Source organism: Magallana gigas, chromosome 8 (genome assembly GCF_963853765.1).
Source record: "Magallana gigas chromosome 8, xbMagGiga1.1, whole genome shotgun sequence".
Taxonomy (NCBI): Eukaryota; Metazoa; Mollusca; class Bivalvia; order Ostreida; family Ostreidae; genus Magallana; species Magallana gigas.
The window spans coordinates 46,836,757-46,864,258 of record NC_088860.1 but is presented as its reverse complement, the minus strand read 5'-3'; the positions used below and the strand labels follow the sequence as shown (position 1 = coordinate 46,864,258).

At 37.0% G+C, this 27,502-nt stretch overlaps 2 protein-coding genes across 5 annotated transcripts in view; both read right to left on the bottom strand.

The window, feature by feature from the left end:
* Positions 1-235: 235 nt before the first annotated feature.
* LOC136271068 (tripartite motif-containing protein 2-like) lies at positions 236-10,490 on the bottom strand. Its single transcript, XM_066070171.1, has 2 exons — positions 10,400-10,490; positions 236-2,002 (listed from the first exon to the last, which is right to left on the bottom strand). Exons 1-2 carry the CDS (start codon positions 10,471-10,473, stop codon positions 313-315), a joined length of 1,764 nt encoding a protein of 587 aa, XP_065926243.1. The 5' UTR covers positions 10,474-10,490; the 3' UTR covers positions 236-312.
* Positions 10,491-14,626: 4,136 nt separating this feature from the next.
* LOC117689667 (dynein axonemal heavy chain 2-like) overlaps positions 14,627-27,502 on the bottom strand; it is a 38,440-nt gene continuing 25,564 nt past the window's right edge. For 3 of the 4 annotated variants that reach the window (XM_066069768.1, XM_066069770.1, XM_066069772.1), the window contains 25 exons: positions 27,158-27,274; positions 26,793-26,934; positions 26,038-26,324; positions 25,694-25,858; positions 25,154-25,279; positions 24,684-24,899; positions 24,211-24,361; positions 22,228-22,377; positions 21,984-22,116; positions 21,346-21,490; positions 20,932-21,131; positions 20,356-20,482; positions 20,005-20,191; positions 19,442-19,647; positions 19,192-19,317; positions 18,872-19,063; positions 18,268-18,459; positions 17,941-18,125; positions 17,409-17,634; positions 17,164-17,280; positions 16,661-16,810; positions 16,257-16,433; positions 16,070-16,144; positions 15,776-15,926; positions 14,627-15,433 (listed from right to left, as the gene is read on the bottom strand). In XM_066069768.1, the coding sequence (XP_065925840.1) occupies positions 15,279-15,433; positions 15,776-15,926; positions 16,070-16,144; positions 16,257-16,433; positions 16,661-16,810; positions 17,164-17,280; positions 17,409-17,634; positions 17,941-18,125; positions 18,268-18,459; positions 18,872-19,063; positions 19,192-19,317; positions 19,442-19,647; positions 20,005-20,191; positions 20,356-20,482; positions 20,932-21,131; positions 21,346-21,490; positions 21,984-22,116; positions 22,228-22,377; positions 24,211-24,361; positions 24,684-24,899; positions 25,154-25,279; positions 25,694-25,858; positions 26,038-26,324; positions 26,793-26,934; positions 27,158-27,274 (4,098 nt within the window). In that variant the 3' untranslated portion in view covers positions 14,627-15,278. The remainder of the gene's footprint in view (positions 15,434-15,775; positions 15,927-16,069; positions 16,145-16,256; positions 16,434-16,660; positions 16,811-17,163; positions 17,281-17,408; positions 17,635-17,940; positions 18,126-18,267; positions 18,460-18,871; positions 19,064-19,191; positions 19,318-19,441; positions 19,648-20,004; positions 20,192-20,355; positions 20,483-20,931; positions 21,132-21,345; positions 21,491-21,983; positions 22,117-22,227; positions 22,378-24,210; positions 24,362-24,683; positions 24,900-25,153; positions 25,280-25,693; positions 25,859-26,037; positions 26,325-26,792; positions 26,935-27,157; positions 27,275-27,502) is intronic. The other variant, XM_066069771.1, reaches the window with a different exon arrangement.

The window sequence follows — 27,502 nt, the reverse complement described above, 5'->3', positions numbered from 1 at the left end:
ATTTTTGATTGTAAAATTCATTTTGTGTAAAAACTGAACTTGTTGAATGTCATATTCCATGAACGCTAGCCAAAATATGACTGAAGACCCTGATGTATAAAACAGTCTCTCTGGACCTATTTCAACTAAAAGACATTCTTATGTAGAACAATTCTTAGCACTGAATCAATATACATTATACATGCACCTAAAATGTCTTTACATGAAAAACAAACAGTTTTATTCAATAAGTGCTAACATGTACATATGGAGTCTATTTAAATGTAATTACACATCGTCTTATGTTTGTGTATTGTCACATGTATTGTTTATTTACATGTTATATTGTATTTTCTTCATTTTACCTGTGATGTTCTCAGCCACAAAGAGGTGGTCTCTGGTGTCCACACATAAACCCCATGGACGCTGTAAATGACAGTTGTCAATGTAGCGGAGGAACTGTCCGTCCTGATCCAGGATGTGGATATAGTGGTTGTTACAGTCTGCTGTCAGGATACGACCCTGGCTGTCTGTTGTGATGCCGCATGGATCAAATGATCCCTCGGTAGTAGAGGGAGGACCAGTGTAGGTAAACCGGAGTTTCCCAGCCTGATTGACCACCACTACTGCACTGGCGTCAAAGTCTGACACACAGATATCTAGGTTCCTGTTCTCACTGATGTATTTTATGTCACCAAAAGAATAGAGAGGTTGTCCTTTGTCGTCGTACTGAATACTTTGTTTCTCTGTGGAGCCAGAGTAACACACAACTTTTGTTTGTTTACAATCATCACTGTCCATGACAACCAGGAGGTCATCAGAGGAGGTACTACAGACACTGACAGGTCTCCACCCCCGTAGTCTGATCACTGTCTGTATCTGTGTATTCTTCACTATGTTCACAGTTTTATCACTGCAATCAGTATAAACTAGATCCCCACTCCTTGTCACTGCTATGCCCCATGGATAGTTCCCTGACTTGGTTTGGACTGACTTCACTAGTTCCCCCTGCATGTTGTAGAGTCTCATCTTGTTGTCATATATACCACATGTCCACAGTTCTTCATCACTCACACAGGACACACTGTGTAATCCATGTAAGAATCCTCCATACTCAGTGTTTATCTCTGTGATGATCTGTGGTACATCAATGAGCGGTCTGTCAGGGGGAGAATGCATTGTGTAGCCATGTTCTTCTGTTTTGATAGATGACGCTGACAGAGAACCAAACTGTTGATAAAGCTGTTCTTTGTTGATCTTCTGAGGGGTAAAACTTGGTAAGGACACTGTGAGTTTAGGAGGCATTTTTCTGAATTCATCATTCCTGGATTTGTAGGCAGAGACACGGCTGACATCATTGGAGTCCAGTAACTTATTCAGATCAGCAATGCTCTGTGTGATTTCAGATATGGTGTGTGTTATTTCATCTTCCTGTTTGTTTAAGACAGCCAGGTGTTTGGTGTCCATTTCATCAAGATCAGATTTCAGTTCCTGTATAAAGATGTCTATTTCTCTGTGCAAGTCTTCTCCATGTTTGTTGATTGTTGTTGTCAATTTCTGGGAGTTTTCTTTCAGATCAGTCTTTTGCTCTGAAATGCTAGATAAAATCTCTTGATATTTAGGATGAATTTTTTTTTCAAAATCTTGTAAATCTTTCTGTAAGAATTGTGTTTTGTTTTCTAAACATTCCAAAATGTCCCCTACATCATGAGTTTGGTGTTCATCAGAGGAAACACAGAGTTCACAAATAGGAATATTGCATTGTTCACAGTATTGGTCACATATTTTTGTGGAATGTTTTTGACATTTAGGAAAAGCTCCCCGATATTTGAATGGCACCACTTTGTGTTGTTTGGATTTATCAGAGAGATGTTTCCCCTCACATTCTTTACACAGATGTATTTTACAAATGACACAGTGTAGAGGGGGGACCGGGGTCTCACAGAGATGACACCGTACCACATCCTGGAGGCTGTACTCAGGGTCCATGGTCAAACGATTTTTTTCACAACTGTGGACAATTCTGAAATTAAGAGAACAGCAATTCTTAGATCTTTATTGCCAATAAATTATACAACATAACTTAGCTTCATATCTTTACTAAAATTTGAAGATGATAGAGTTCAAAAATTTAATTATGTTATGAAAGTATCCTATAATTAAAAATAGAGTCTTAATACTGGAAAAAATAAGATTGAAAATATGGGTTTGTTTTATTTTTTTAAAACAATGATTTCATCGTGGTCATATATCGGTGCCTAATATGTGCATCAAATATAGAATAAACATTAGACAGCCTAATGAACATTTTGATGATATTAGGCTAACTAATAGGAGGATTTCCTGTTTAATTTCACATCAAAAAAGTTAACTGTTACGTACAACTGCCGATACTTGCTCTGATATGACTAAATTAGTGACCTAATTTTACATCCTTTTTTAAAACCTTTTACTGGATGAGGTATGTATGTGTGGATCAAGGAATATTTCCTGCGAGGGGACGGGGATGATGGATAATTCTGTTTACTAAGGGAAGGGGGAGGGGTCCAAGGTCTATATTCATATGGTAACTTTTAACCTCTGTGTGTAAAGAGCTAGAGCCACGGAGCATCAAAATGTGCCTTAAAATTTTCACAGAACTCAAGTCTGAAACAATACAAATTGTAATTACTTATAATGTAGGGCACAATATTCTGCTTCTATGCATGCATATGAAATTTTTTCACTTCGGCCCCACCGTTTAGCACATGCGCATCATCAAACATACTATGATCGTTAAAAATAGCTGAAAATTGTAGATTTTACTGCAGTATTTCCCAAATTTGAATGTGGCCACACTTGAGTACCTCTTTGAAACTTTTAAAACTGAGAGATATTGCATAAATGCTTCTGCCTGCAAAATTTCGTAGAGGTACTCAAGTGTGGCCAATATGTATTTTACAAATTTTGAAAATTTTAGTAACAGAAAATTAAACAGACCACTCTATTTTTTAGGGCAATTATTTGCTTCTTTTTTATTGAAATAGCAGAATTTTATTAATAATGATAAAGAATTATTTGTGATTATTTACAAAATCATCATTTTATTAAATATTGAGGAAAAAATGCATATAAACTGAACTTTAACATGTTTTATTTAGTAATTTTATACTGTGTATTCATGCTTACATCGTGCATCATCAATGACGTCATAGTTTGACGTTTGCGACGTCAATTGAATCTGTACATGGAATCTTGAGTTCTTTCAGTATTTTGCCAATAGAATTTACCAGTAAAGTCTGCATTTTTAAAAAGCATTATTTCTATGTACCACGGTATTATTCAATTGCAGTAGAATATGAGATACATAAACATTGCTTACAAACAGAAATCAAAGTACTGAAGAACTGACGGGAGTTGATTTTGTCGATGTTTATTTATTTTAAAATCAATGATATGTTATTTTGCATGACAAGTACATGTAGTTTCTAATTTGTATTTGAATTACGCACATTTTATAATATGAATTTTTGGACTTTTTCGACAAGAATGTCGAGAAACCCCCCATATAAATCATCTTAAATAATATTTAAAGATAATATTAATTTAATCAAACTATGTATCAGTAATAGAAATATTTCTCGAAAATTGTATGGATCCAAGCAATATTGAACTCTATAGTCTCGTTCAACCAAACGCTCGGCTGACACCGTAAATCTCCGACAAGCAAGGGAGACTCTCTGCTTGTCGGAGATTTACGGAGACAGCCGAGCGTCGAGTTGAACGAGACTATATTGAACTCTGGCGTAGGAATACATACGACTACAAAAAATATCTAAATTGTTCGTACCATTTAAAATCTGACTATTTTCAAGCTATTTATAAATAAGTTTCCTTGAAAAACAATGCTTTAGCATACATTACATCGAATTTATCAATTATGTTCAAGAACTAAGTCTTGTTAGCAGCGATGATTTGTGATGAGGTCCAAACACTGTTTCACTTTCGGTTTGTCTGAGTAACTGCATAGGAGAGTTGATTAAAATCAACTCCCAAAAAATTAAATTATGGCAAAGTTAACATTGTACGTACGTAAGTAAATATATATTCCTATACCTTTATGTAGAATAAGCGATAGCATGTACGAATAGCTAGTTGTTTTTGCCAAACGGTGAAATGCATTAAACGAAAGGAAAGATGCAAGCGATTTTTTTTTTACACAAGTACGTGTTCCTGAATACCGCGGAAGAAAGACAGTCGACATCACGTGTAAACATGTACATACGTATATGATAAACTTAACTTATTCCGTAAAAACACTTGATTATTTAATTCCTAAGTACAACTGTAATTGAATATTAAGCCATCGTCCCTTGCATAAAAACATTTTGCCAATGCATACGTCTTTTCTTTATCAGCCACCTGTTGATCAGAGTTGATACGTCGTGTGGTCAATGTATTTCCGGTGAACCGTTACATGCAGTTACACTCCTTTCTTAAAAGATCGATTGTGTCCGTTTCGATGAAGACGGCTTTTGGTATGTACACAGCTTAGAATACATTATCAGCATGTGCACTATATAGAAGTCTAATCCTAATTGCGATGTCTTTGTTGATAATTTGTCCAATATAAAAAAAAATCACCCTAAATGTGTGTACATCGGTGACTTACTTTTGCCTGTAAAATTCTCGATTAAAATTATCTTCGATTATTTTATGCTTATTAAATCTGATTAAAGTTTTTCTTGTATGGCATATAGAAAAAAATTCAGATTGCCGGGCCCTTTCTTTAAAAAAAAAAAACAACGATGAGTACAGAGAGATTTCGATTTACGGCCGAGTTCATTACAAATCTATATATATATGATAACACAAATTCTACATGCTTGCTATGAATTCGACTTTTCAAGACAATTTTACGACATTATTTATGTGCAACTGCTTGATGTTTTAAATAAAAATGTTCATTTTAACCTATCTTCGCTTCAAAATAGTAAACCCCCTCTCTCTCTCTCTCTCTCTCTCTCTCTCTCTCTCTCTCTGAAATATGATCTTAATTCTCAAGACATTTACGGATAGCTTATCACTTGTAACAATTCTCAAAAAAAATGAATATCACTAGAAAAAATGAAATGTAAATGAATAGACGTTATGGCATTTATAAGGAATAATTAACTCATAAAAATATTTTTATAGAAATCGATATTCTTTTTTCATTTAATCAATGAACATAAAAACACTGCTGTAATGTCATTCCCTTGTTCCAGCAGTCAAAAATTTTACCTGTGACAGTCCGATATAATAGAAAGCTTCTTAATATCAGACCATTACCAGTGGTTACAACACTGTTATTCTTTAAAATCGGACTGTCTCAGGAATCAACAATGATATTCAATGGAGTGATTTAAGTACTTATATGCCTCAAACACTTCTGTATGAAAAAATATCACAGTTCTCGGTCCTATAACAGGCCTCGAAACTGTTTTATATTATTTCATACAGAACTGCTTTCGGCATACAAGTATATCCATTACATATAAACAGTCGCTAAAAGGTTTTAATTTTCACTTGAACAGTTCGTGAGCGGTGAGTGCACTCTAAACGAACGGTGAGTGCACACTGAGCCGAATTTGGATAGCGCTTATGAACGGTGAACTGTGAGCGAACGCAGAGCGCAAACGCAAGCGCAAAGTGAACGGTGAACGATATATGTACTCTATGTGAACGCAAGATGAACGATTTATTCGGAGTGCCCCGGGAGGTATTGTTACATTGTGTTTCGTTGGTAATCAGGAAATAATTACAATAAACTACATGTTTGTATTGTTATAAGCCTAAATATAATATTATGATATCTGACTAAACAATAAGTGTACACTAAACGAACGCAGTGAGCACAAGGCGAAATCTTTGTGAACGCACGGTGGGCGTTTTGTGAACGATGAGCGGGAACGAAGCGGAGCGGAGAGCGCAAGTGAACGCACGGTGAGCGCACATGAACGCACGGTGAGCCCACGGGAAAATGTGAAAATAAAACATTTCAAAGGACTGAACCCTGGCATCTAACTGCTGTAAAGCGCCAGGATTGGGTGAAAATATCGATGCCTTGAAACAAGTAAAATAATCATTAGAATAATGTACACAGACTGTTACAGTAATGCATCAAAATTCGAGATTACATATATCTCTATTAAATTGAATTACCGTATCTCTGTCATATTTATAAGTTTATTATTAATTATTTGTGATTACTTTGGTAGAATTCAATGATTAATCCTCAGTAATACACTGCCCATCATCAGCATTACTTCATGCGGTTTCAAATTGCAGAAAAAAGAACTTTTAAGACACCGACATATCTAAATGTACTGCCGTTATATTGACTTTCAGCACTGGTCCCTGTAATATTTTTTAAACTTTATTGTAAATATGCTTTTCATGGTTTTTTCATCAATAAATTTATTTTCATAAATTAATTATATATAATATCTACATGATAATTTTATTTGTTTTTGTTTATTTTATTAGATTCAAGTCATACGTAGTTTTATCATTTCATGACGTTACTTAACAAAAATGACGTCTGTTCTACATTTTTCACCAAAACAATGCCATATTGTAAACTCCGTTTATAAAAAAGTATGATAGATATCAAAAAAAGGAAAACAGTTATGAAAAGCTAAGATTCTACCCTATATTTTACCAAAATATGGTAATTTTTAATGATAGGGCAATTTTTGATGCTTCGTGGCTCTAGCTCTTTAAGACGTTTTAATTTTCAAGAGTGGTCTAGACCCTCCTCTCCAAAAATATCTCTCTAGATCCGTACATAAAGCCCACATGTACAAGCGCCTGTTTCTGCATCAAGAGGGATGTTAGTGTACCCTATTTTGAGACAAAGAAACAACCTAATTTAAATGTGCAAGGTTCAACCTTTTTCTCAGCAAATGTACATTGTACAGCGAGTAGACACCAATGACCTTCTTTCATATTACAAATTTTTAGTCAAAGTCTGCAGCTGTGCAGTTTCGCAGGCCTTTGAATTTCTGAGAATTTTTTTTAAAAACTTCTTCCAAAAAACCTATAAAATAGGGCAAAAAAGCTCAATTTGTGTGGTATCATCCTCACTGACCTCAGGTAGTGTACATTCAAGTTTATTCAAATCATGGTCATCGGTGGTTGAATTATTGATAGGGTATACATGTAGCTCTCTCGTCCCATACATTATTTACAACTTATTGAGGGAACTTCAGGGGCCTGTGGCAGTTCAAAGTGATTTTTAACAAAAGGCCCATGGGCCACATCGCTCACCTGAGGAACAATAGGTATGATAAAATCAGCTTAATGGAGTCATAATACAAACTATCTGGACAATGTACAATAATACATGTAGATCCTGTATAAATAAAATCCATTTTTCCCCTGGATATTCTTATGTTTATAATCAAACTCTGAACCTTCTCGTGAGGCCAAAGAATTGTCCTGGGGCCAAAGTCTTAAAGAATCATCTGGCTGATTAGTTTCTGAGAAGAAGATTTTTAAAGATTTACCCTATTTATTCCTTTGTTAAACTTTGACCCCCCCCCCCCCCCCCCCATTGTGACCCTACCCTATCCCTGGGGGTCATGATTTTCACAACTTTGAATCTGCACTACCTGAGGATGCTTCCACACAAGATTCAGCTTTGCTGGCTGATTAGTTTCTGAGAAGAAGATTTTTAAAGATTTACTCTGTATATTCCTAAGTAAAATTTTGACCCCCCCCCCCCCCATTGTAACCCCACCCTACCCCTGGGGGTCATGATTTTCACAACTTTGATCTACACTACCTGAGGATGCTTCCACACAAGATTCAGCTTTCCTGGCTGATTTGTTTCTGAGAAGAAGATTTTTAAAGATTTACTCTATATATTCATATGTTAAAATTCGACCCCTCATTGTGGCCCCACCCTACCCCTAGGGGTCATGATTTTCACAACTTAATTGAATCTACTCTACCTGAGGATGCTTCCACACAAGTGTCAGCTTTCCTGGCTGATTAGTTTCTGAGAAGAAGATTTTTAAAGATTTACTTTATTATGATATTCCTATGTAAAACTTTGACCCCCCATTGTGGCCCGACCCTCAGGTGAGCTAAAAAGCATTGTTTCGGCACTTATAAGTGTGTACAATTTGAACACAAAACCCTTCATATCTATTGTTTTTTTTTTTTAATCTTTTAGCATGTTTAGCAGTTTTGGTCAGTTTTAAGAATAAACAAGTCGGTTCACGAAATATGTACATTTTTGGTCCCCATATGAACAAGATCCCTCAAGTTTCCCCCCACACTATTATTATATATTATGTGTGTGTACCGATTGGATTGATGCCTTATCAACTTATCGGCTACTGTGATATAACGGTTTATTCCCACTTAGCCAACATTCTGAAATTCTCATTTCCCCCCTGGCCAACATTTTGATTTTCACACCTGAGTGATCAGGAGGCTATAGTCTGTTTTCACGTTATGTATTTGTAATAAATCACCATCTCATGTGTATTTTAATGGTTTGAGAGAATAAACAAATTGAAATTGAGAAGCATTATTATGGCCATTAATTTACAGAATCAAAAGCCTGAAAATTGTGAGTTCTAAATTGTTTATGGACTGTTAGTTGAAAGACTAAACAATCAAAATGCCCACTGGCAATCTTCAGGTGCAGGTCAACTTTATAGAAAATGACAAAGGAAGATTTTATCTTCATAACTAATGATGTATTGATCATCATACACCATTAAAAATATAAGCACTTTACTCTAGCGTTTTTGTGTTTTGTTAATTTCATATTCTGTAGATTGGATATTAATCAAAATAATCATAGAAACTAAAGAAAATTGAAAAAAAAATTGAAATGTGACCCATATGGTGTATAATTAAAATTTCAAACATGATTCTTATAATTACAAAAATTTTACAATGCAAAGTTTAAGCTAAGTCAGCTTATATAATTATCTCAATTTATGATGAAAATAGACAAACCATGATATTGACAACCATTATATAAAACCATATATGTGTAAAATAAGAATGTCAGAATCACATTGTCTAGAGGCTTATTTAGTAATGACATGCTCTTTGATTTCTAGCTGTATAAATTATAATGGATGTGCTTTTCAATAATTGATATTGTATGTATACAACAAATATTGTTCAAACGCTGTATACATTTTGTTCATAATTGTGTCTCATTGAAATGAAATACATGTATAGGAATAACCTCATTTTCTTTTACCCCACTATTTATATGCTTGTCTATCTTTTAACTTGTAAAGTATACTACTCTCATAAATACATAGCATATCTTTACTATAAAGTTAAAAATATTTTTAAGTTAAATATTTTCAAAGCAATTCATATCAGTATTACCTATTTTTGGGCATTGTACCACTGTATTTGAGATCAAACTGTAAAAATGAACAATGTGTTATACTTTGAAAAAAATATTTTAATTAAACCTCCATGGAGTCCAGACCACTATCAATTTATTTTAGTTTTGTTTTATTGTGGTTAAAATCATTGCATGTAATAATTTAAACCAATACTTCACACCAGCTTTCATTGAATATTATTATTGACAAATGTTAAGTAATAGGAAACTTTGTATTTAAGTGCATAAAGGTCACATATGATGTGTTATACATATAAGTGTTTCTATTTTTAATTTAACAATAAATATATATATAAGGTCTTTGATACAAATACAGAACTGTTCACGGGATACTATTATCAATGCAAATATAAGCCAACTCATCATATAAAGTACATTGATCTGTCCTAAGTTACATGTACTATCTTGTAAAATGTGCCATGGATTTGATGAGGACTTCAGCAGACATTAACAACTAAGGAAATTGCATTATTTGCAAGCAAATGTTATGTAATCATTGAATCATATAAATATTAAAAAACAACATTTATTTCAAGTTTTTAAAAGTCAAAGGAATCATTCGACAACCCTTGATTATGGTCCTTTTTTTACCCCCCCCCCCCCCCCCCCATACTTTGGACTGTGAATAGTTAACTCCTTAGGTAGCCAAATGAAAACATGTACAGTTTTATATTGTAGTAAAAACTCCACAATTGCGTAATGTGCACCCAGGTATCAATTTATTAAAAAGATTTTAATTTAATTTATTTCGAATATTTGAGAAGAAAGCGAATTTTATTGCCACTAAGGGCATTAACGTTAAATAACGTCATAATTTTGCATGTCATCTTTCTTTCCGGGTATCTCAAAAACTATAAGTGATACAGAGATAATATTACTATATATAGAAAGCCCATGTCCTAGAGAGTATTTGGACCAAAATTTGTTAACCTCTGAAAATAGGCCAAATATGACCCTAAGCGTACCTTGTTCTTTACTTGTGCTTTGTAAATGGAATGTGCTATAATTACAAACCCCTCTAACTTGGAAGCCGCAGGTATGATATTACTTCCTGGTCTGAAGGTTACCGTCCACCGTCCATTGCTCATTCCCACCAGGGGTCGTTTGCTGCGGTACAAACGTTGTAGGGGGTAAATTCGTCACTTGATTAATTCGGCACCTAATAAACTCGTCAATGATATATAAATAAGAAGGAACCTACGGAAACGTATTAGGAACGCGGCAGTATTTTTGATTAATTTGTTATGACAGATTATCAATTTGTTATAACAAATAATTAGTAGTTTCATATAACAAAGTAATAATTAATTTGTTATAAGTTATCAATTTGTTATAATAAATTAATATTTTTTTTAACAAATTAATAATAGCATAGGGATATCATGGCATTGCACAGAAATCTCATAGCATTGCATTTTTATACTATTTTTCACAGGGGCCAAGCCCGTTTAAACATTAATTTTAATGTAACCATAAATAAATTATTTATTTATGGTTACATTGAAATTAATGTTAAAACGGGCTTGGCCCCTGGTTACATTGAAATTAATGTTAAAACGGGCTTGGCCCCTGGTTACATTGAAATTAATGTTAAAACGGGCTTGGCCCCTGTGCTATTTTTTTTGGTAAATTAAAATGAAATGCTTTATGATGATATATGATACTGTATTTATTACAGTAACTACATGATTTGGTATGCTACGCCAGGTTATGTTATGCTGTGATTATGATAATCAAGTGATATGCTGTAAGATTCCAATGTTATGTACGGTAATATAATTTTCTATGTTATTTAAATTTCATAGCGTAGCATCGAATTACATTATAAAGCATTGGAATCCTATAGATAAATTACAGTCTCTAATACCATACACCTGTGTCTGATGTACGTGGTTATGTATATACAGATAAATTACAGTCTCTCATACCATACACCTGTGTCTGGTGTATGTGGTTATGTATATACAGATAAATTACAGTCTCTCATACCATACACCTGTATCTGATGTACGTGGTTATGTATACAGATAAATTACAGTCTCTCATACCACAGGCGAGTTCAACAGAGCGAGCGCTTGCGATCGCTTGCCAAAATTTGTGTTGCGGGTATAGGGAATTTTGGCGAGCGCTCGCGAGCGCTCGCTCTGCTGAACAGGCCTCTGTGTCTGATGTACGTGGTTATGTATATACAGATAAATTACAGTCTCTCATACCATACACCTGTATCTGATGTACGTGGTAATGTATATACAGATAAATTACAGTCTCTCATACCATACACCTGTATCTGATGTATGTGATTATGTATATACAGATAAATTACAGTCTTTCATACCATACACCTGTATCTGATGTACGTGGTAATGTATAAACAGATAAATTACATTCTCTCATACCATACACCTGTGTCTGATGTACGTGGTTATGTATATACAGATAAATTACAGTCTCTCATACCATACACCTGTATCTGATGTACGTGGTTATGTATATACAGATAAATTACCATCTCTCATACCATACACCTGTGTCTGATGTACGTGGTTATGTATATACAGATAAATTACAGTCTCTCATACCATACAGCTGTGTCTGATGAACGTGGTTGTGTATATACAGATAAATTACAGTCTCTCATACCATACACCTTATCTGATGTACGTGGTTATGTGTATACAGATAAATTACAGTCTCTCATACCATACACCGGTGTCTGATGTACGTGGTAATGTTTAAAGAATAAGGAATCATTCTTTGAGTATTATGAGGTGATCATTTTGGTCTGGGCGTGATCAAATCCAATAAAGCCCGAAGGGCTTTATGATAGATTTGATCACGCCCCGACCGGATTTATCACCTCATAATATTCAAAGAATGATTCCTTATCACTTATATTTATATAATTTTAGGCCATCGTACGATTAAATCTTTAAATATAAATAAACAAACCCCGCCGGCGCCTCAATTTGGCGTCATTGGTATTATTGGTTATATAGTACAAAATCGATACGTAGTGTTATCACAGGCAAAGACACTGGTTAATGTAAATATATACAGATAAATTACAGTCTCTCATACCATTCACCTGTGTCTGATGTATGTGGTTATGTATACAGATAAATTACAGTCTCTCATACCATTCACCTGTGTCTGATGTACGTGGTGATGTATACAGATAAATTAGTCTCTCATACCATACACCTGTGTCTGATGTATGTGGTTATGTATACAGATAAATTACAGTCTCTCATACCATACACCTGTGTCTGATGTATGTGGTTATGTATACAGATAAATTACAGTCTCTCATACCATACACCTGTTTCTGATGTACGTGGTTATGTATATACAGATACATTACAGTCTCTCATACCATTCACCTGTGTCTGATGTACGTGGTGATGTATACAGATACATTACAGTCTCTCATACCATACACCTGTGTCTGATGCACGTGGTTATGTATGTACAGATAAATTACAGTCTCTCATACCATACACCTGTGTCTGATGTATGTGTTTATGTATACAGATAAATTACAGTCTCTCATACCATACACCTGTTTCTGATGTACGTGGTTATGTATATACAGATAAATTACAGTCTCTCATACCATACACCTGTATCTGATGTACGTGGTTATGTATATACAGATAAATTACCATCTCTCATACCATACACCTGTGTCTGATGTATGTGGTTATGTATATACAGATAAATTACAGTCTCTCATACCTTACACCTGTGTCTAATGTATGTGGTTATGTATATACAGATAAATTACAGTCTCTCATACCATACACCTGTGTCTGATGTATGTGGTTATGTATACAGATAAATTACAGTCTCTCATACCATACATCTGTATCTGATATACATGGTTATGTATATACAGATAAATTACAGTCTCTCATACCATACATCTGTATCTGATGTACATGGTTATGTATATACAGATAAATTACAGTCTCTCATACCATACACCTGTGTCTGATGCACGTGGTTATGTATGTACAGATAAATTACAGTCTCTCATACCTTACACCTGTGTCTGATGTACGTTGTTATGTATACAGATAAATTACAGTCTCTCATACCATACACCTGTGTCTGATGTATGTGGTTATGTATACAGATAAATTACAGTCTCTCATACCATACACCTGTGTCTGATGTACGTGGTAATGTGTATACAGATAAATTACAGTCTCTCATACCATACACCTGTGTCTGATGTACGTGGTGATGTATACAGATAAATTACAGTCTCTCATACCATTCACCTGTGTCTGATGTACGTGGTGATGTATACAGATAAATTACATTCTCTCATACCATACACCTATGTCTGATGTACGTGGTTATGTATATACAGATAAATTACAGTCTCTCATACCATACACCTGTATCTGATGTATGTAGTTATGTATATACAGATAAATTACAGAACAAAAGATAATGATACAAATGTGTATTATATTTGTAGAATTTATTTTATTGCATCCTTAAATAGTTTTTAAACTCTTTCACATCTTATTTACGATTTCTCTAGGGTACGTTGTCTCCAAGAGGAAATGTACCTGTAGGTTTTTCTTGGAGACATGTTTTCTCCTGGATACGTTTCTCCGGCAATCTATAGTATGTTGTCTTCTGTATGTTTTAATATACTTTTTTAAATATTATTATAAAATGTTTTTTTTTTGGTGATGATGGATAGCGACATTGCAAAGAAAATATATAACTCGTCATATATTTACCCCCACCAAGTATGATTCCTTCCATTTCTTACAGAAATTGGTTGTAGTTCATAGCTCTGGAAAAACTGACAGGACTGAAATCTGCACACCCCTTTTATCGATTGGTGAAAACCTTATCAACTAGCTCTTTAGAAAAATCACGGATTGCACGAACTAATAATGACGATATGTCAGACTTTTCCTGTGTATTTTAACTAACGTACTAATGACATGTACATTAAATGATGTAGTTAATTTAATTTATTTTAATGGTAATTTTTTTTTTAAATTTCAATATATGGCTAGGTATGCCAGAGGCCCTGGGTTTGAGTCCTGGATGAGACTTGACTTTTCACCACCTGTTACATACGTATATACAACATTGGTTACTAGCTGTCACCAGATGTGCATGGTCAGAGACGCTGTCACATAAATCATACGATTGGTCAGAATCCAGGTCATTACATTGTCACCTTCTCCAGAAAAATGAAACAAAAGCATGAGATTCTTTATAATTCAACAAGTTTAATAGATTCAATAAATTAATGTTCAAAAATAAAACAATGGAATGTTAATACCATGATAGATGAAACAACACATAGAGATGAGTTTTATGCACACAAAAAAACCACTATAAATATTCATAGAACAAGTTGCACAATCATTCATCAATATAATTGATATCACAAAAATAAGAGCACTACTTTGTCAGCTGTGTGTGGTGTACATGCAAACTTGCAGAAAACTAATATAAATAATTATAGAAGTATTTGCACAGTCATTCATCATTATAATTGATATCACAAAAATAAGAGCACTGGTTTCTCTGCTGAGTGTGTGTGGTGTACAAGTCAATTCACAGATCTATAAAAAGTCACACAAGATTCTTGTCTTGACAATATAGTATTATATTCGTATTTGGATTCTTCTAAACTATCTTTGATATCACAGAAATCTCATTACAAGGGTTACACATGTATGTACACAGAATCATTTAGAGATGAATTTTTACACACAGATAGTTAGAGATCACAGAACTAGGTAGTCTTCAGGGATTCAATGTTTTCAGATTTATTTTTCCCACACAAAAATAGAAGACATATTTCACAGAAAGGAAGATCTCTCCATTTTATAACAGGGAGATGTTATTGTCAGAGTTAGTAGTCCAGACTCATCAGCAGGGCGGTTCCCCTCTTGACCCAGTGGTCCGGTGATTTCTCTCCCGCCTTCAGCTCCACGGCCACCACAAAGGAGGGTCTGCCCATGCCTCCCGCACGGTTGGGGTAGTAGTAGCAGGGGGCCATGTACATTCCTGTTGACACAAAAAAACATTGGTCACTACGACTCTACAGCATGATATAGTCAATCTGTATATGGATTGATTTTTACAGATACATGTATTATCAATTTTGGCATACTGTAATTAAATTCTTTATTTCACGCAAGTACTGCTGTTTCGCATCAAATCGCCAGAATATTAAATTGCAAACACTTATTTTTTTTAATTTCATATACAACTGTAGTTCAACACTGTCTGAAAAATAATAACATCGACTTTGTAATATTTGAGGACTGTTTCATGCAATTTTAGGCAAATATTAATTCCTAGTGTTTAATAAGGAATTTACAGTATTTAATCATTGGAGAGACAAACCTTTAGCAACTTTCTTCTTGTTCTCAACAGGCTTGAAGTGGATGGTGGGCATCAGACACACCAGCTGCATGGGGTTAGCCTCCACCAAGATAGAGTTCTTCTTCTCCCAACCCGCTCCCTGCAGGAACAGGCCTTTGATGTACACACCGTCCTGAAATCAAACAAGCCCTTATGAATACTGTACAATTTCACTTTAATGATAACACGTCCTGAATACTGTAAATCGTATGAGGTAAAATCAAATTAATGTATAAAATTCAATTTAATGTTGTATATATGAACACTTGGGGTTACCTTGGGTGGTCCGGTAATGTTGGAGTCATCCACCGTCATCACACTGAATTCCCACGACAACGAGTCCACGGATACCTACAAAACACACAATGACAAATTAATAATCAGATTATGTTATTTATAAAAATTATTTAAAACTTAGATTTCATTGATTCCTACAACAGTGACATAGAAATGTACAACTTACGCTGTTCATACGAGCAGAGGTTTGAAGGACAGCGGTCAGGAATCCCGTGGGGAACGTGAACCCAGACATCCAGAAGATGGTTGGGGGGTGGGCGGTCAGGGCCCACTTCTCAAACTGCTCCACTCTCTGTACCAGGTCTCTGGTCCAGGCTGCCAGGGGCTTCAGTGAGGGGTACGCCTACAAAACATGAAATTATGGAAGGCTAAAAACCTAACAAACAGGGTCGTCTGTAAGGGGTACCGGTACATGTATGCCTACAAACAATAAAATGGGGAAGGGGGGAGGGGTATAAACTGACAAACCTGGGAATTATTCTATTCAACATAAAAGAATTCTTTATAATTGACACACTTTGAACTGTTTGACAGAGTAAATGTAACATTGAATGTTGTAGAGAGACGTACCCTTAACCAGGATGGGGGGACATTGCCGTCAAAGATACACTGGAATATGTTCTCCAGTTCCACGGTCATCACCACCAGACCCTGGATACCTTTCTCCAGGTCGGTCAGCGAGCGACGAATCTCCTCCATCAGGGCATTGTACCGCTGTATCTGTATATAAAACAAAGTCACAGTCAGTTAACTTACTGAGAGAGAGAGAGAGAGAGAGAGAATCTCCATCAGGGCATTTTATCGCTATATAAGTATATATGTATTAAACAGAGTCAGTTATAGATTTAAGGATTGAGAGAGAATCTCCTCAATCAGGGCATTGTTCTATTAAATCTGAACAGTCAGTTAGTTTACTCACAGCAATAAGGAGAGAGAGAGAGAGCGAGAGAGAGATACAGAGAAAGTGAGAGAAAGAGAGAGCGATGGAGCTAGGGAGACAGTAAGATATCAAAAGAAACACAAATAGATTGACAGATGGACAGACAGACAGACATCACATGTGTAACACCCACCTCTTGAAGCAGCACCACATTCAATGGTGACGGATCGACAGACAGGATTTTAGCCGTGTTGTCGTAGTCGATGTTCTCTGGGATCTGTTTGAAGATGTTGGCTGCTAGATCTAGGACCTGTAGTGATACATAGGAAGCAATCAGAAATACATGTCAAACAGTGTCATTGATTTAACATATATAGTGTAGGTTAGAGTCTGACAATGGCCTTATCCTTGCATTTTTTCCTCAAATCTAAAACTGACCTTGTCCTCGCGACTCTCGCCCCCGCTGGCAGCAGAGATCTGGGGCTGTAGGGACAGCAGCGTGTTGAACAACATCCTGGTCTCCTGGATCTGGGACTGGATGTCTGCGTTGGGGTGCTGACCGAACGCCTCGGGGGGGTCCACATTAGGCAGCATGCTGACATACTCCTTGTAGGAGGACAGGGGGCCGTCCTTGGGCACGTAGTACGTCGGCACAGAGGACACTCTGGATAAGAATATATAAAACAAATAAATGACTTTTTACCAGTACTTTGGTTTAATTATATATTACTTAAGAAATTCTTAAATTCAACAGTTTTACTTCTTTTTTTTAAGAAGTAACACTGGGAAAATTCTTTTAATTTTTAGTCCTGTTCCATCAAAAATCTTAATATTAACTAAATAAAATTGAAATCTATCTTCATCTTATTATTTCATACAAAAAGCGAAAATATTTATCTAGAATTAACATACAGAGATAAAGATCCATTAATACTAGTATCAGAGCAGTCTTAAAGTAGATATAACCTACTTGTAGAAAGGCACACTGAGGACTTGGTCTTGGAACAAATCGGAGACGTAAGTCATCAACAGTCGCCGATCCCAGTCATCCGTGACATGACCACCATAGCTGATTCCAGCAATCAGGTATTTCAGGGCCTCCCATGGGGTTTCCTCATACTCGTCCAGGTAAATACTCAGAATGCTCTCCGATACCTGGGGAATATTGTCAACAATCAGTAGTTAGCATAGGACCTTTGTTAATTTTGTCAAATCCAACAAAAATGACAACAAATACAGAGACAAGAAAATATTTGGAGTTATAAAACAATTCAGAAAAGTGGTCCCTTTTCTATACCTCAAAGTCTGAATCGTTGAACTCGTAGGCGATGTTCCATCCAAGCATCAGGAACTTACGTCGCTCGAGCAGCACAGAGTGGAAGAAGCAGAGCGAGAAGAGCAGCTTCCTGTACTTGTCCTGTTTGGTGCAGCGCTGGAACTGAGGCTCCGTGATCAGGTTGTACAGACGCTTCATGTTGGCCTTCAGTCCCTGTAACAAAAACATTTACTTGATTTTTTATAATTTTTGTACATGGCATACATTATAATTGTATTTTTAAGCCAACATTCATTATTTGTCTATCCAACTATGAAAATTTTTGTAAGACATATATTTAGACTTAGATCAGCTTGCCGAGAAATTAGCACACACCCACCAATCTTTCTTGCCTGATCAATTTTGATTGACAGTCTTCCCCAAGACTTTTCATTGCCCTACCATCAGTGGCTTTTGTTTGCCCCTCCCCTTCCTAAACTTTTGATTGCTTTACCTTTTGTGGTTTTGCAATCCTCTTTATTAAAATTGTATTGCCCCTCCCCTCTTTAGAGTTTTGATTGCTTTACATTTGGTGGTTCTGTAATCATCTCTATTTATTGCCCCTCCCCACCCAAGATTGTTTTACCTTTGGTGGTTCTGTGGTCATTTTGATGCCGGTCTGTAGGATGGAGATGGGGAAGTCAGGGTGGGGGCTGCTACTGAGCCACAGGCGGAACTCTGGGTGGGGGTCCTCCACCTGTAGCTGCTCCACCAACTTGTCCAGCTGGGGCATCCAACTCAGCGACAGATGACAGTTGGCCAGGAACACCCAGTTACCCTGAAACAATCAGACAAGTGAAACAGTAACCCATATTGAACTAACAGTCATATGACAGATGGCCAAAATTACCCAGATGTTGCGACCCCAAAAAGGTTTTGGAAAAATGACACACAAAATGGTCCTACCTCTCTCACGCCCTGTTTGATCATCCTGGTTGCTATGGGAGCCTGTCCTTGCCCCAGGGAGAGGGAATAGAACCTCTGGGCCATCCCACTGGACTCAGACAGCTGAATCAGGGAACTTGTAGGGTCCTGTACAAATACAAAGAAATAACCAGGTTATTGAGTATAGAATTGTGAATTTTGTAAAATCCCTTATACTTTCAATGTAACACTTTGTTACAAGAATATCCTACAGCCCAGGACAAATACTGACCACTCCTGGGGACAGGACAAATATGAGGGGTGTCCTAGTTGTGGAGTCCTCCACCACCTGCTGCATGTCAAGGACAGGTGGCTCCGTGAACTTTGACCCCAGGTTGTTGATGATGAAGGAGGTGGCACAGAAGGAGACTCGGTCAGGACGCAGGGAACGGACTAGTAACATCCTCTGTAGCTCATTACACGCGTTGTCCCATTCACCTGTGATTAAAGACAGAGGTAAAGAGACTAATTACATCACCTGTTACTTAATAAACATTCATAGAGGAGAGCCTTAATTTCTATAACTTCCATATCTAGAAATTGAATCTAGAGGATCACAGTGCCACTTGTACAATAATAATATTCTTACTTCCAGGTGCAAAGATTATTGAGGTCTCACACTTATGCAAGATATATCATATTCAACTTTTAGTTTTCGTATATGCCTTGTAAACTGCTTATGCAGAGAATATAAATTGCTTTTCAAATGTCATCCCTGTATAAGGCTGTTACAGTAACTATTTTATATAGAACCAGTACCTACTATTCCAAACAGTGACTACAAACAGTACAGACCTGGTAGGGGGGCGGTCTCTGGCTGGGCCGCAGTGTACCAGATGTTCCAGTCACGGGGGTACTGCTCGAAGGAGGTGATAATGCCGTGGAAGTTGGTCAGCTTCTCCAGCTCTGTGATGTTGTCCCAGGCCACGTCTCCCAGCCATCCCGAGCACGGGTTGTCCATCTGGTTCTCACGGTCCAGTACCTGGGGACAGAGTCAGAGGTCAGGGGTCAAACAGTGACCTTGAAACACTGCATTAACATCATATAACCAAAATGCTTAATACTGAACCCACGAAAATTTCTCTTGAAGTTCCCAAAATTATTTTACAACAAACACATTTTTCAATAATACTCGTAGATACTGACCACTCCTCCACGCAGGAAGAAGTTGTACTCGTCCATGTTGATTTTGCTGGCTGCCTCCAGGATCTTGGCGCACATTTGGAAGGAGAAGAGCAGCTTGTGTCGCTCAAACAGACCGCGACAGGTGTACCTACATCACACAATTATCACAATTTATTGTCCAATGTTTTTTTTTTAATTCTAATTCATTATGAAGCAATAAATAGGAAAATATATCTTAAATTTTGTTGTAACAATAAACGTACCAAAAAATATTTGTCACTTTTTAAGACTAATTCTAAAATTTGGCACTATCATTTACAGATAGCAAATCAAATAAGCTATAATTATATAAAAAAAGCTTCCATGGGAAAAAACTTAAAGTAAAGCATTAGGCACGATGGGTAAAAGAAGTGTGACTTGATGTGTAAAGAAACATAACTAATAAGAAGAGAAACACGGCATGATGGGTAATGAAACATTGCATGATGGGTAGAGAAACATGGCATGATGGGAAGAGAAAGATGACATGATGGATAGACAAACATGGCATCATGGGAAAAGAAACATGGCACCATGGGTAGAGACATGTAGCGTTACCTGTAAACAGCGTAGGTGTGGTACTCATTCAGGTTCTGAATTCTCTCCTCCAGTTTAGAACTCCTCTGACTCTTCTCAATGGACATGATGAACAGTTCTATGTAGGCATCTAGAGAGAACTGGTACATGGGATCTATGCGGCCCATGTCATTCAGGACAAAGAACAAGATGGAGGCTCTCTGAGCAGACGGTCTGTAGCCCTGCAGGCAGAAAACAAAATTAATGCTACAGAATCTCTATTAAATTAAATTGAAATCACATCTAAAGACAATTAGAAATGTACAGATTTTTTTTCATCATACATCTTATAAATCCAATTTTCAGTGCATAAAATCACTACGTACACTTTATCTCATGGATAAATTACATGTATATACACTTTATCTCATGGACAATAATGTCCGTGTCACTCACCTCTCTGGCAGCGTCAATCTTGACCTCGGTCGTCTCGGAGATCTGTAGCTGCTCCGTCACTTCCTGTGAGGTAATCTTGGACGTCTGCAGTGTGTTGACCAGCTGTTCATCATCTAGCAGTGAGCCCTTGGTCTCATTCAGCAGCCTACAATCAGAATCAGTGGATGTCAAATACTGATAATTAGTTGAAGTTTGTCTTGTATTATTTAATAGTATCCCTCTAAAAATCATTACATGTACATTGAATTCCTCTTTAGCTTTTGAAGTATCATTTCCCCAAAGAGTAACTGATCAACTTTTTTTGCTTTGGGATGGGGGGGGGGGATAGTAGAAAATGTCAATTTTTAAAATATTTCTTAAAAATCATTTTGGTACCATAGTTTGAATATATATTGTGCCTTTATTGCAAACACTACAAGATAAGAGTGGAGCCGATCCTGACAAAAAAAAATGAGATCCCTTAGTGGTACAAGATTTTATCCACAGATATCAGTTATGATTCTGACGGTGCTACCCCTCTGGACAAACCTGAGAATCTCATCTTCTAGCTTCGTAAGTTTTTCTTTCATGTACATTTAATAATACTAGATACTACATATCATATATAAAGATCTGTAGATATAGACAAAGACACAGACCTGAGAATCTCGTCCTCTAACTCGACAAGTTTCTTTTTCCCGGCCGCGATGCTCCGGACCAGGCTGTCCTTCTGTTCCTCCAGATCCGGACGTTCCTTCCTGACCACGATTCCCAACAGTTGGGCCTCCAGACCTACAAGGAGATGCAGTACATTACATCATCCATATTCCTTGTTGTACAATCAATCAAAACACAGACAATATTACACCATCTAGATATTAAATAGACAGACAGAGACCGTACCTTGCTCTTTGACAGCAAAGTTGACAATGGTGGACTTGGTGGAGATCTCGGGCGTGTAGTGGGGGTTACTCAGCTTAGTGGTGATGTAGAATCGGAACTCTGGGTTGTACTCAATCTCTTTGTCTCCCAGCTTTATCATGTAAGCTCCACCTACAAACATACAAACAAACAAATTCTCAACTCAAAAAAAGTTCAAATAGAATTGAAATAGTTCCCATGGTAGGAAAATTCTCATCTTAACAGTTTAAATCTGCTTATCAATAAGTGCCGTAAGTACAGAATAACCTTCTAAAACTATTGAAGTCTTATTTTAACCAGTGACTCCTATAAGGAGGTTCCTAACTATTTTATCAGTGACTATTATCGGAAGGTCCTTACCCATCTTCATCAGTGACTTGAATAGGGAGGTCAATATATTTACTCATTGGTGATTTGTGCATGGAGTTTTCAACCTATTCTGTGACTTGTACAATGAGGCCCCTACTTATTTTAATCTGTTCAGTAATTTGATTAAGTTCAAAATGTCCCTTCAAATATTCATCAGACACTTGTACAAGTTAAGGAGGTCCAAACCTTTTTTCAATACTGACTTGTATGATGTCCCTACCTATTCCTATGTGACTTGTATAGGAAGGTCCTAACCTTTATTCACCGCTGACTTGTATGATGTCCCTACCTATACCTATGTGACTTGTATAGGAAGGTCCTAACCTTTATTCACCGCTGACTTGTATGATGTCCCTTCCTATTCCTATGTGACTTGTATAGGAAGGTCCTAACCTTTGTTCACCACTGACTTGTATGATGTCCCTACCTATTCCTAAATGACTTGTATAGGAAGGTCCTAACCTTTGTTCACCACTGACTGGTTTGATGTCCCTACGGAGGTTTCAACCTATTCTGTGACTTGTACAATGAGGTCCCTACTTATCTCATCAGTAATTTTATCAAGTTCAAAAGGTCCCTTCAAAAATTCATCAGACACTTGTACAAGTTAAGGAGGACCTAACCTTTTCTCACCACTGACTTGTATGATGTCCCTACCTATTCCTATGTGACTTGTATAGGAAGGTCCTAACCTTTGTTCACCACTGACTGATTTGAGGGGGTCCCTATCTATTTCCATGAGTGACTTGAGTAAGCTAAGGAGGTCCCTACTTATCAGAGACTTGTAGAATAAGGTTCGTATCTTTTCTATTCAGTAACTTGTATAAGGAGATCCCTACTTATTTTCATCAGACTTGTTAACTAGTTATTGAGTTCCCTACCTATTTTCATCAGATTTGTTTGATAAGTTTCTGAGGCCCTACCTCGTATCTTTTCTATTCAGTGACTTGCATAAGGAGGTCCCACCCTATTTACATCAGTGAATTGTTTGATAAGTTTTTGAGGTTCCTATCTAGTATCTTTTCTAAACAGTGACTTGTATAAGGAGGTCCCTACCTATTTTCATCAGATACTTGTTTAACTAATTATTGAGGTCCCTACCTATTCTTAGCAGTAACTTGTTTGATATGTTTTTGACGTCCCTACCTATTTTCATCAGAGACTTGTTAAGCTAGTTATTGAGGTTCCTACTTATTCTCATCAGTGACTTGTTCAATTACTTTTTAAAGGTCCTACTTTTTTTCATCAGAGACTTGTTTGATAAGTGTTTGAGTTCCCTATCTATTTTCATCAGTGACTTGTTTAACTAGTTCTTGAGGTCCCTCGCTATTCTCTTTAGTGACTTGTCTAATTACTTTTTAAGGTCCTTACCTATTCTAATTAGTGACTTGCTTAACAAGGTTTTGGGGCCCCTACCTATTTTCATCAGTGACTTGTTTAACTAGTTATTGAGGTCCCTACCTAATCTCATCAGAGACTCATGTGATAAGTTATTGAGGTCACTACCTATCCTCATCAGAGACCTGTTTCATTAGTTATTAAGGTCCCTACTTATTTTCATCAGTGACTTGTTTGATAAGTTTTTGAGGTCCCTACCAATTCTCATCAGTGACTTGTTCAGCACTGGATCCAGGGAAGGGTCTAGCTTTTCCTGTACATTCTGCAAGACGACCGGCAGACCAAACTGGATGGCAGACTCCAGAGTCCTCATGTAATCCGACTGCTGCAAGTCTATCACTTTGAGGCCCTAGACAGACACAGAATAGCAAGTGATCAGCACAATGGATCAAACAAATTAGTTATTGAAAGAAAAGTTAAATATTATGATCAGGTGAACAGACCAAAGACTAAAATCAGAATGTTTCGATAGATGATATGCAATTGTAAACATAGCTGTTTACACTAGTCATTTAATCATTGTGAAGAATGTTAATAATCATATGAACAAGAAAACAAATTGAGAGTCAACACAGAAATGTCACGATTTACAAAAGTATACCTGTCCAAGAATGTTTCAAATACTGATAAGATTTTTACAGTATATGCTTTCAGAGACAGAGCTGACTTACTCGTGAGGCCTCCATGTTCTTGATCCATTTGATGGCCTGACCTTGTGGGTCCACCATCAGGGGCCACCGATTAGATGAGGTCACGATGACTCCATTCTCTGTGGAGAAGGCATCGCTAGGCAACCCCTGGATGTTCCAGTCCCTGACCTGGGTCGGCTTGGCCATAAACTCACAGAAATTGAAGTTTGGTGCACAGGGAATTCCCAGCTTACGAACCTGTCAATTACAACAATTCTATCATTGTAAAATGCAAAATATAGGACTAGCAGGCTCAAGTAAAACAAACAAAACCAAGTTAAACCTGCCTCAAAGTTCAATGGGCCGAATTGCAACCTTCATATGAAAACAATTATCATCAATAAACACTTAACACAAAAATTTAAGTCAAATTTCGATAACTGTCGACAAAAATGTCCTCCAATCAGTTCATCTAGATCTTGAATTCACTGTTTACAATTTTCACACAGTACCTCCTCAATCCATTTCTTCTGGACCAGTTCGTCTCTGTAGTTGGACAAGAAGGGCCCCATGTAGGACATGAAGGCAGCGGCCATTAGGCAGTCTCCAGAGAGGTAGCCCATTCTCTCCTCCAGATCCTGATGAGTTACACAAATTCCAGATTAGTTAAGGTACAAAATATATCAACATAACCCTCTACATATTAAACCTACAAATGACAAAAGCTTAGAGAAGGCAGGGGTACATAGTAATTAAGGCAGACCAGTTGATGCAATGGTAGATAGATAGACTGGTAGATTGATTGATAAGCTGATACATATAGTTAGTCACAGATCAGTTGTTACATTGGTGGAAACAGTGGTAAATAATGGTACTAGATCCACCAGTAGATAGAGTGGTATACAGTGGTACACAGAATGGTAGACGGAGTTGGAGTAGTAGACAGAATGGAAGACCATGGTAGACAATATGGTAGATAGAGTATACAGTATGGTAGACAAAATGGTAGGCAGTGGTTGACAGAATGGTAGGCAGACTTCTAGTGGCATTACCTTGACAGTCTCCTGCCAGCGCTCCTTCTCGCCGGCGAGTCCAGACATGAGTTTGGTTGCTCGCTCCAACATGAGCTCAGTGTACTCGGCCTTCCTCTTGAGCTCCTCCTTCTGAGCGAGCTTCTCGTCATACTGCTGCTTCAACTCAGCCATCTTGGCTTCAACCTGTTAATAATTCAAATTACTTTAATATAGATTTGAAATATGTAGTCGGTTCAGCCACATGCATGCCATGCAGTTTGTAATAGTATGCAATAATAGTCATTCTAAATCTCAAGCAATATACTGTCTTCCTGTTTCTACGACAACACACACCACACTTCTGACAGACACTTTCAGTTTACCTCAGCGAGCTTGGCTTTAGCGTCGGCCAGTGCGTCCTGTTTCTCCTTGAGCTGTGACATGGCGGCGTTCAGTCTCTGTTTCTTGGGCTCCACTACTCTGTAAACGCGTCCATACACCTCCATGGCCCTGACCCACATACACAGTGACTTAGCGGCCCCAGACACACGCCCGATGATGTCCGGCTGGAAGTCTGACTGGGAGCAGTAACTCCCGATCTTCTTCAGCACACGGTCCGAAATGTTGTCCTTGTCAAAGTTCATCAACTGCTTGATGAAGGTAGACTCTCCTGTATAATTATAATAAGAAATTCAATCACTGCAATTTTTGAATAAATTGGATATTAAAATCTGTTTCATCAATCACCGTATGGTACGAAGAATTCTATTGGCTGGAGATAGGTCACATGAAGGAAAGAAAATAAAGAAGGATAGGACAACATTTATTGAAATAACAACACTTTCAAGTTGTTCATTAGGTTAAGAAAGACGTTTACTGAATAGATTTTAATAACTGACAGAAAAAATCTATCTAAGGTAAACTGTTTAATCCGGCTTTGTAACGAAATTGTTTGAGCACTGACTAATTAAGCTGTCTCTTGGCCTTTCTATACATTACAATCATTGTATTACAAGCATTTTGGGGGCTGTGAATTACTTCATTCACTGACCAAGCTGTCCTTTTGCTTCCCTATACATAAGAATATATTATATTTATTGTATAGAATTATTTGTGTATAGCTTTGTAGAAAACTGACCGAGCTGTCTCTTGGCCTCAGCCCAGGTCGGCTCGCTGCCCCTCAGAATCATCACGGCCTCCATCACCTTCTCTACCAGCAAGGGCGGACGTCCGTACGACTTAATCTCTGTCATGTCCTTCTTGTTCAATGACTCAAGAGCCTGAAAACATTATTGATTCAGTTCTTTATTCACTAGAGTAAGTGATTTTTAATACACTTCAGAGAAAGAGAAGTTAATCGGTGTATTTAACACAAAGACTGTTCCTTGCATGCTCTAGAGACTGGAAAATTGAACAACACATTGCTTATATAACCTCTTTGTTCACCTCAGAAAAGAGCTATTCACTTAAACTAAACAAGTCAAAATAGAGACTGTTCCTTACAGCGATGGCTTCCTGTAGAGCGGGCAGGGCTTCGTCCAGATCGTGCTGAGCCAGATCGGCCATGTGTTGACACTTGGTCTCTTCCTCTGCAATCCTTTCTCCCTTCTGAGCCACAGACTGAAAGACAAATTCAAAAGACTTGTTTATCAAGTTGTTGACAAAATCAAAATATTTGTTTATCAAGTTGTTGACATAATCTTCAAGAGGGACTTATTTATTCTTTTTGTATTTCCTACTTAAAATCATACTGTTCACATATTAGTCATTTTTTGGTGGAGAGGTGCCTCCACAATAAATGCAGAGAGGAAATTACTGACGTGAATATTTATGAATGTATTGATTTAC

Excerpts from the sequence above, each read along its gene's own strand:
- LOC136271068 (XM_066070171.1), bottom strand. The coding sequence starts at position 10,473 with ATGAGCAATGGACGGTGGACGGTAACCTTCAGACCAGGAAGTAATATC. Across the intron at positions 2,003-10,399 it reads GCGGCTTCCAAGTTAGAGGG|AATTGTCCACAGTTGTGAAA; the intron begins GTTTGTAATTAT and ends TCTTAATTTCAG.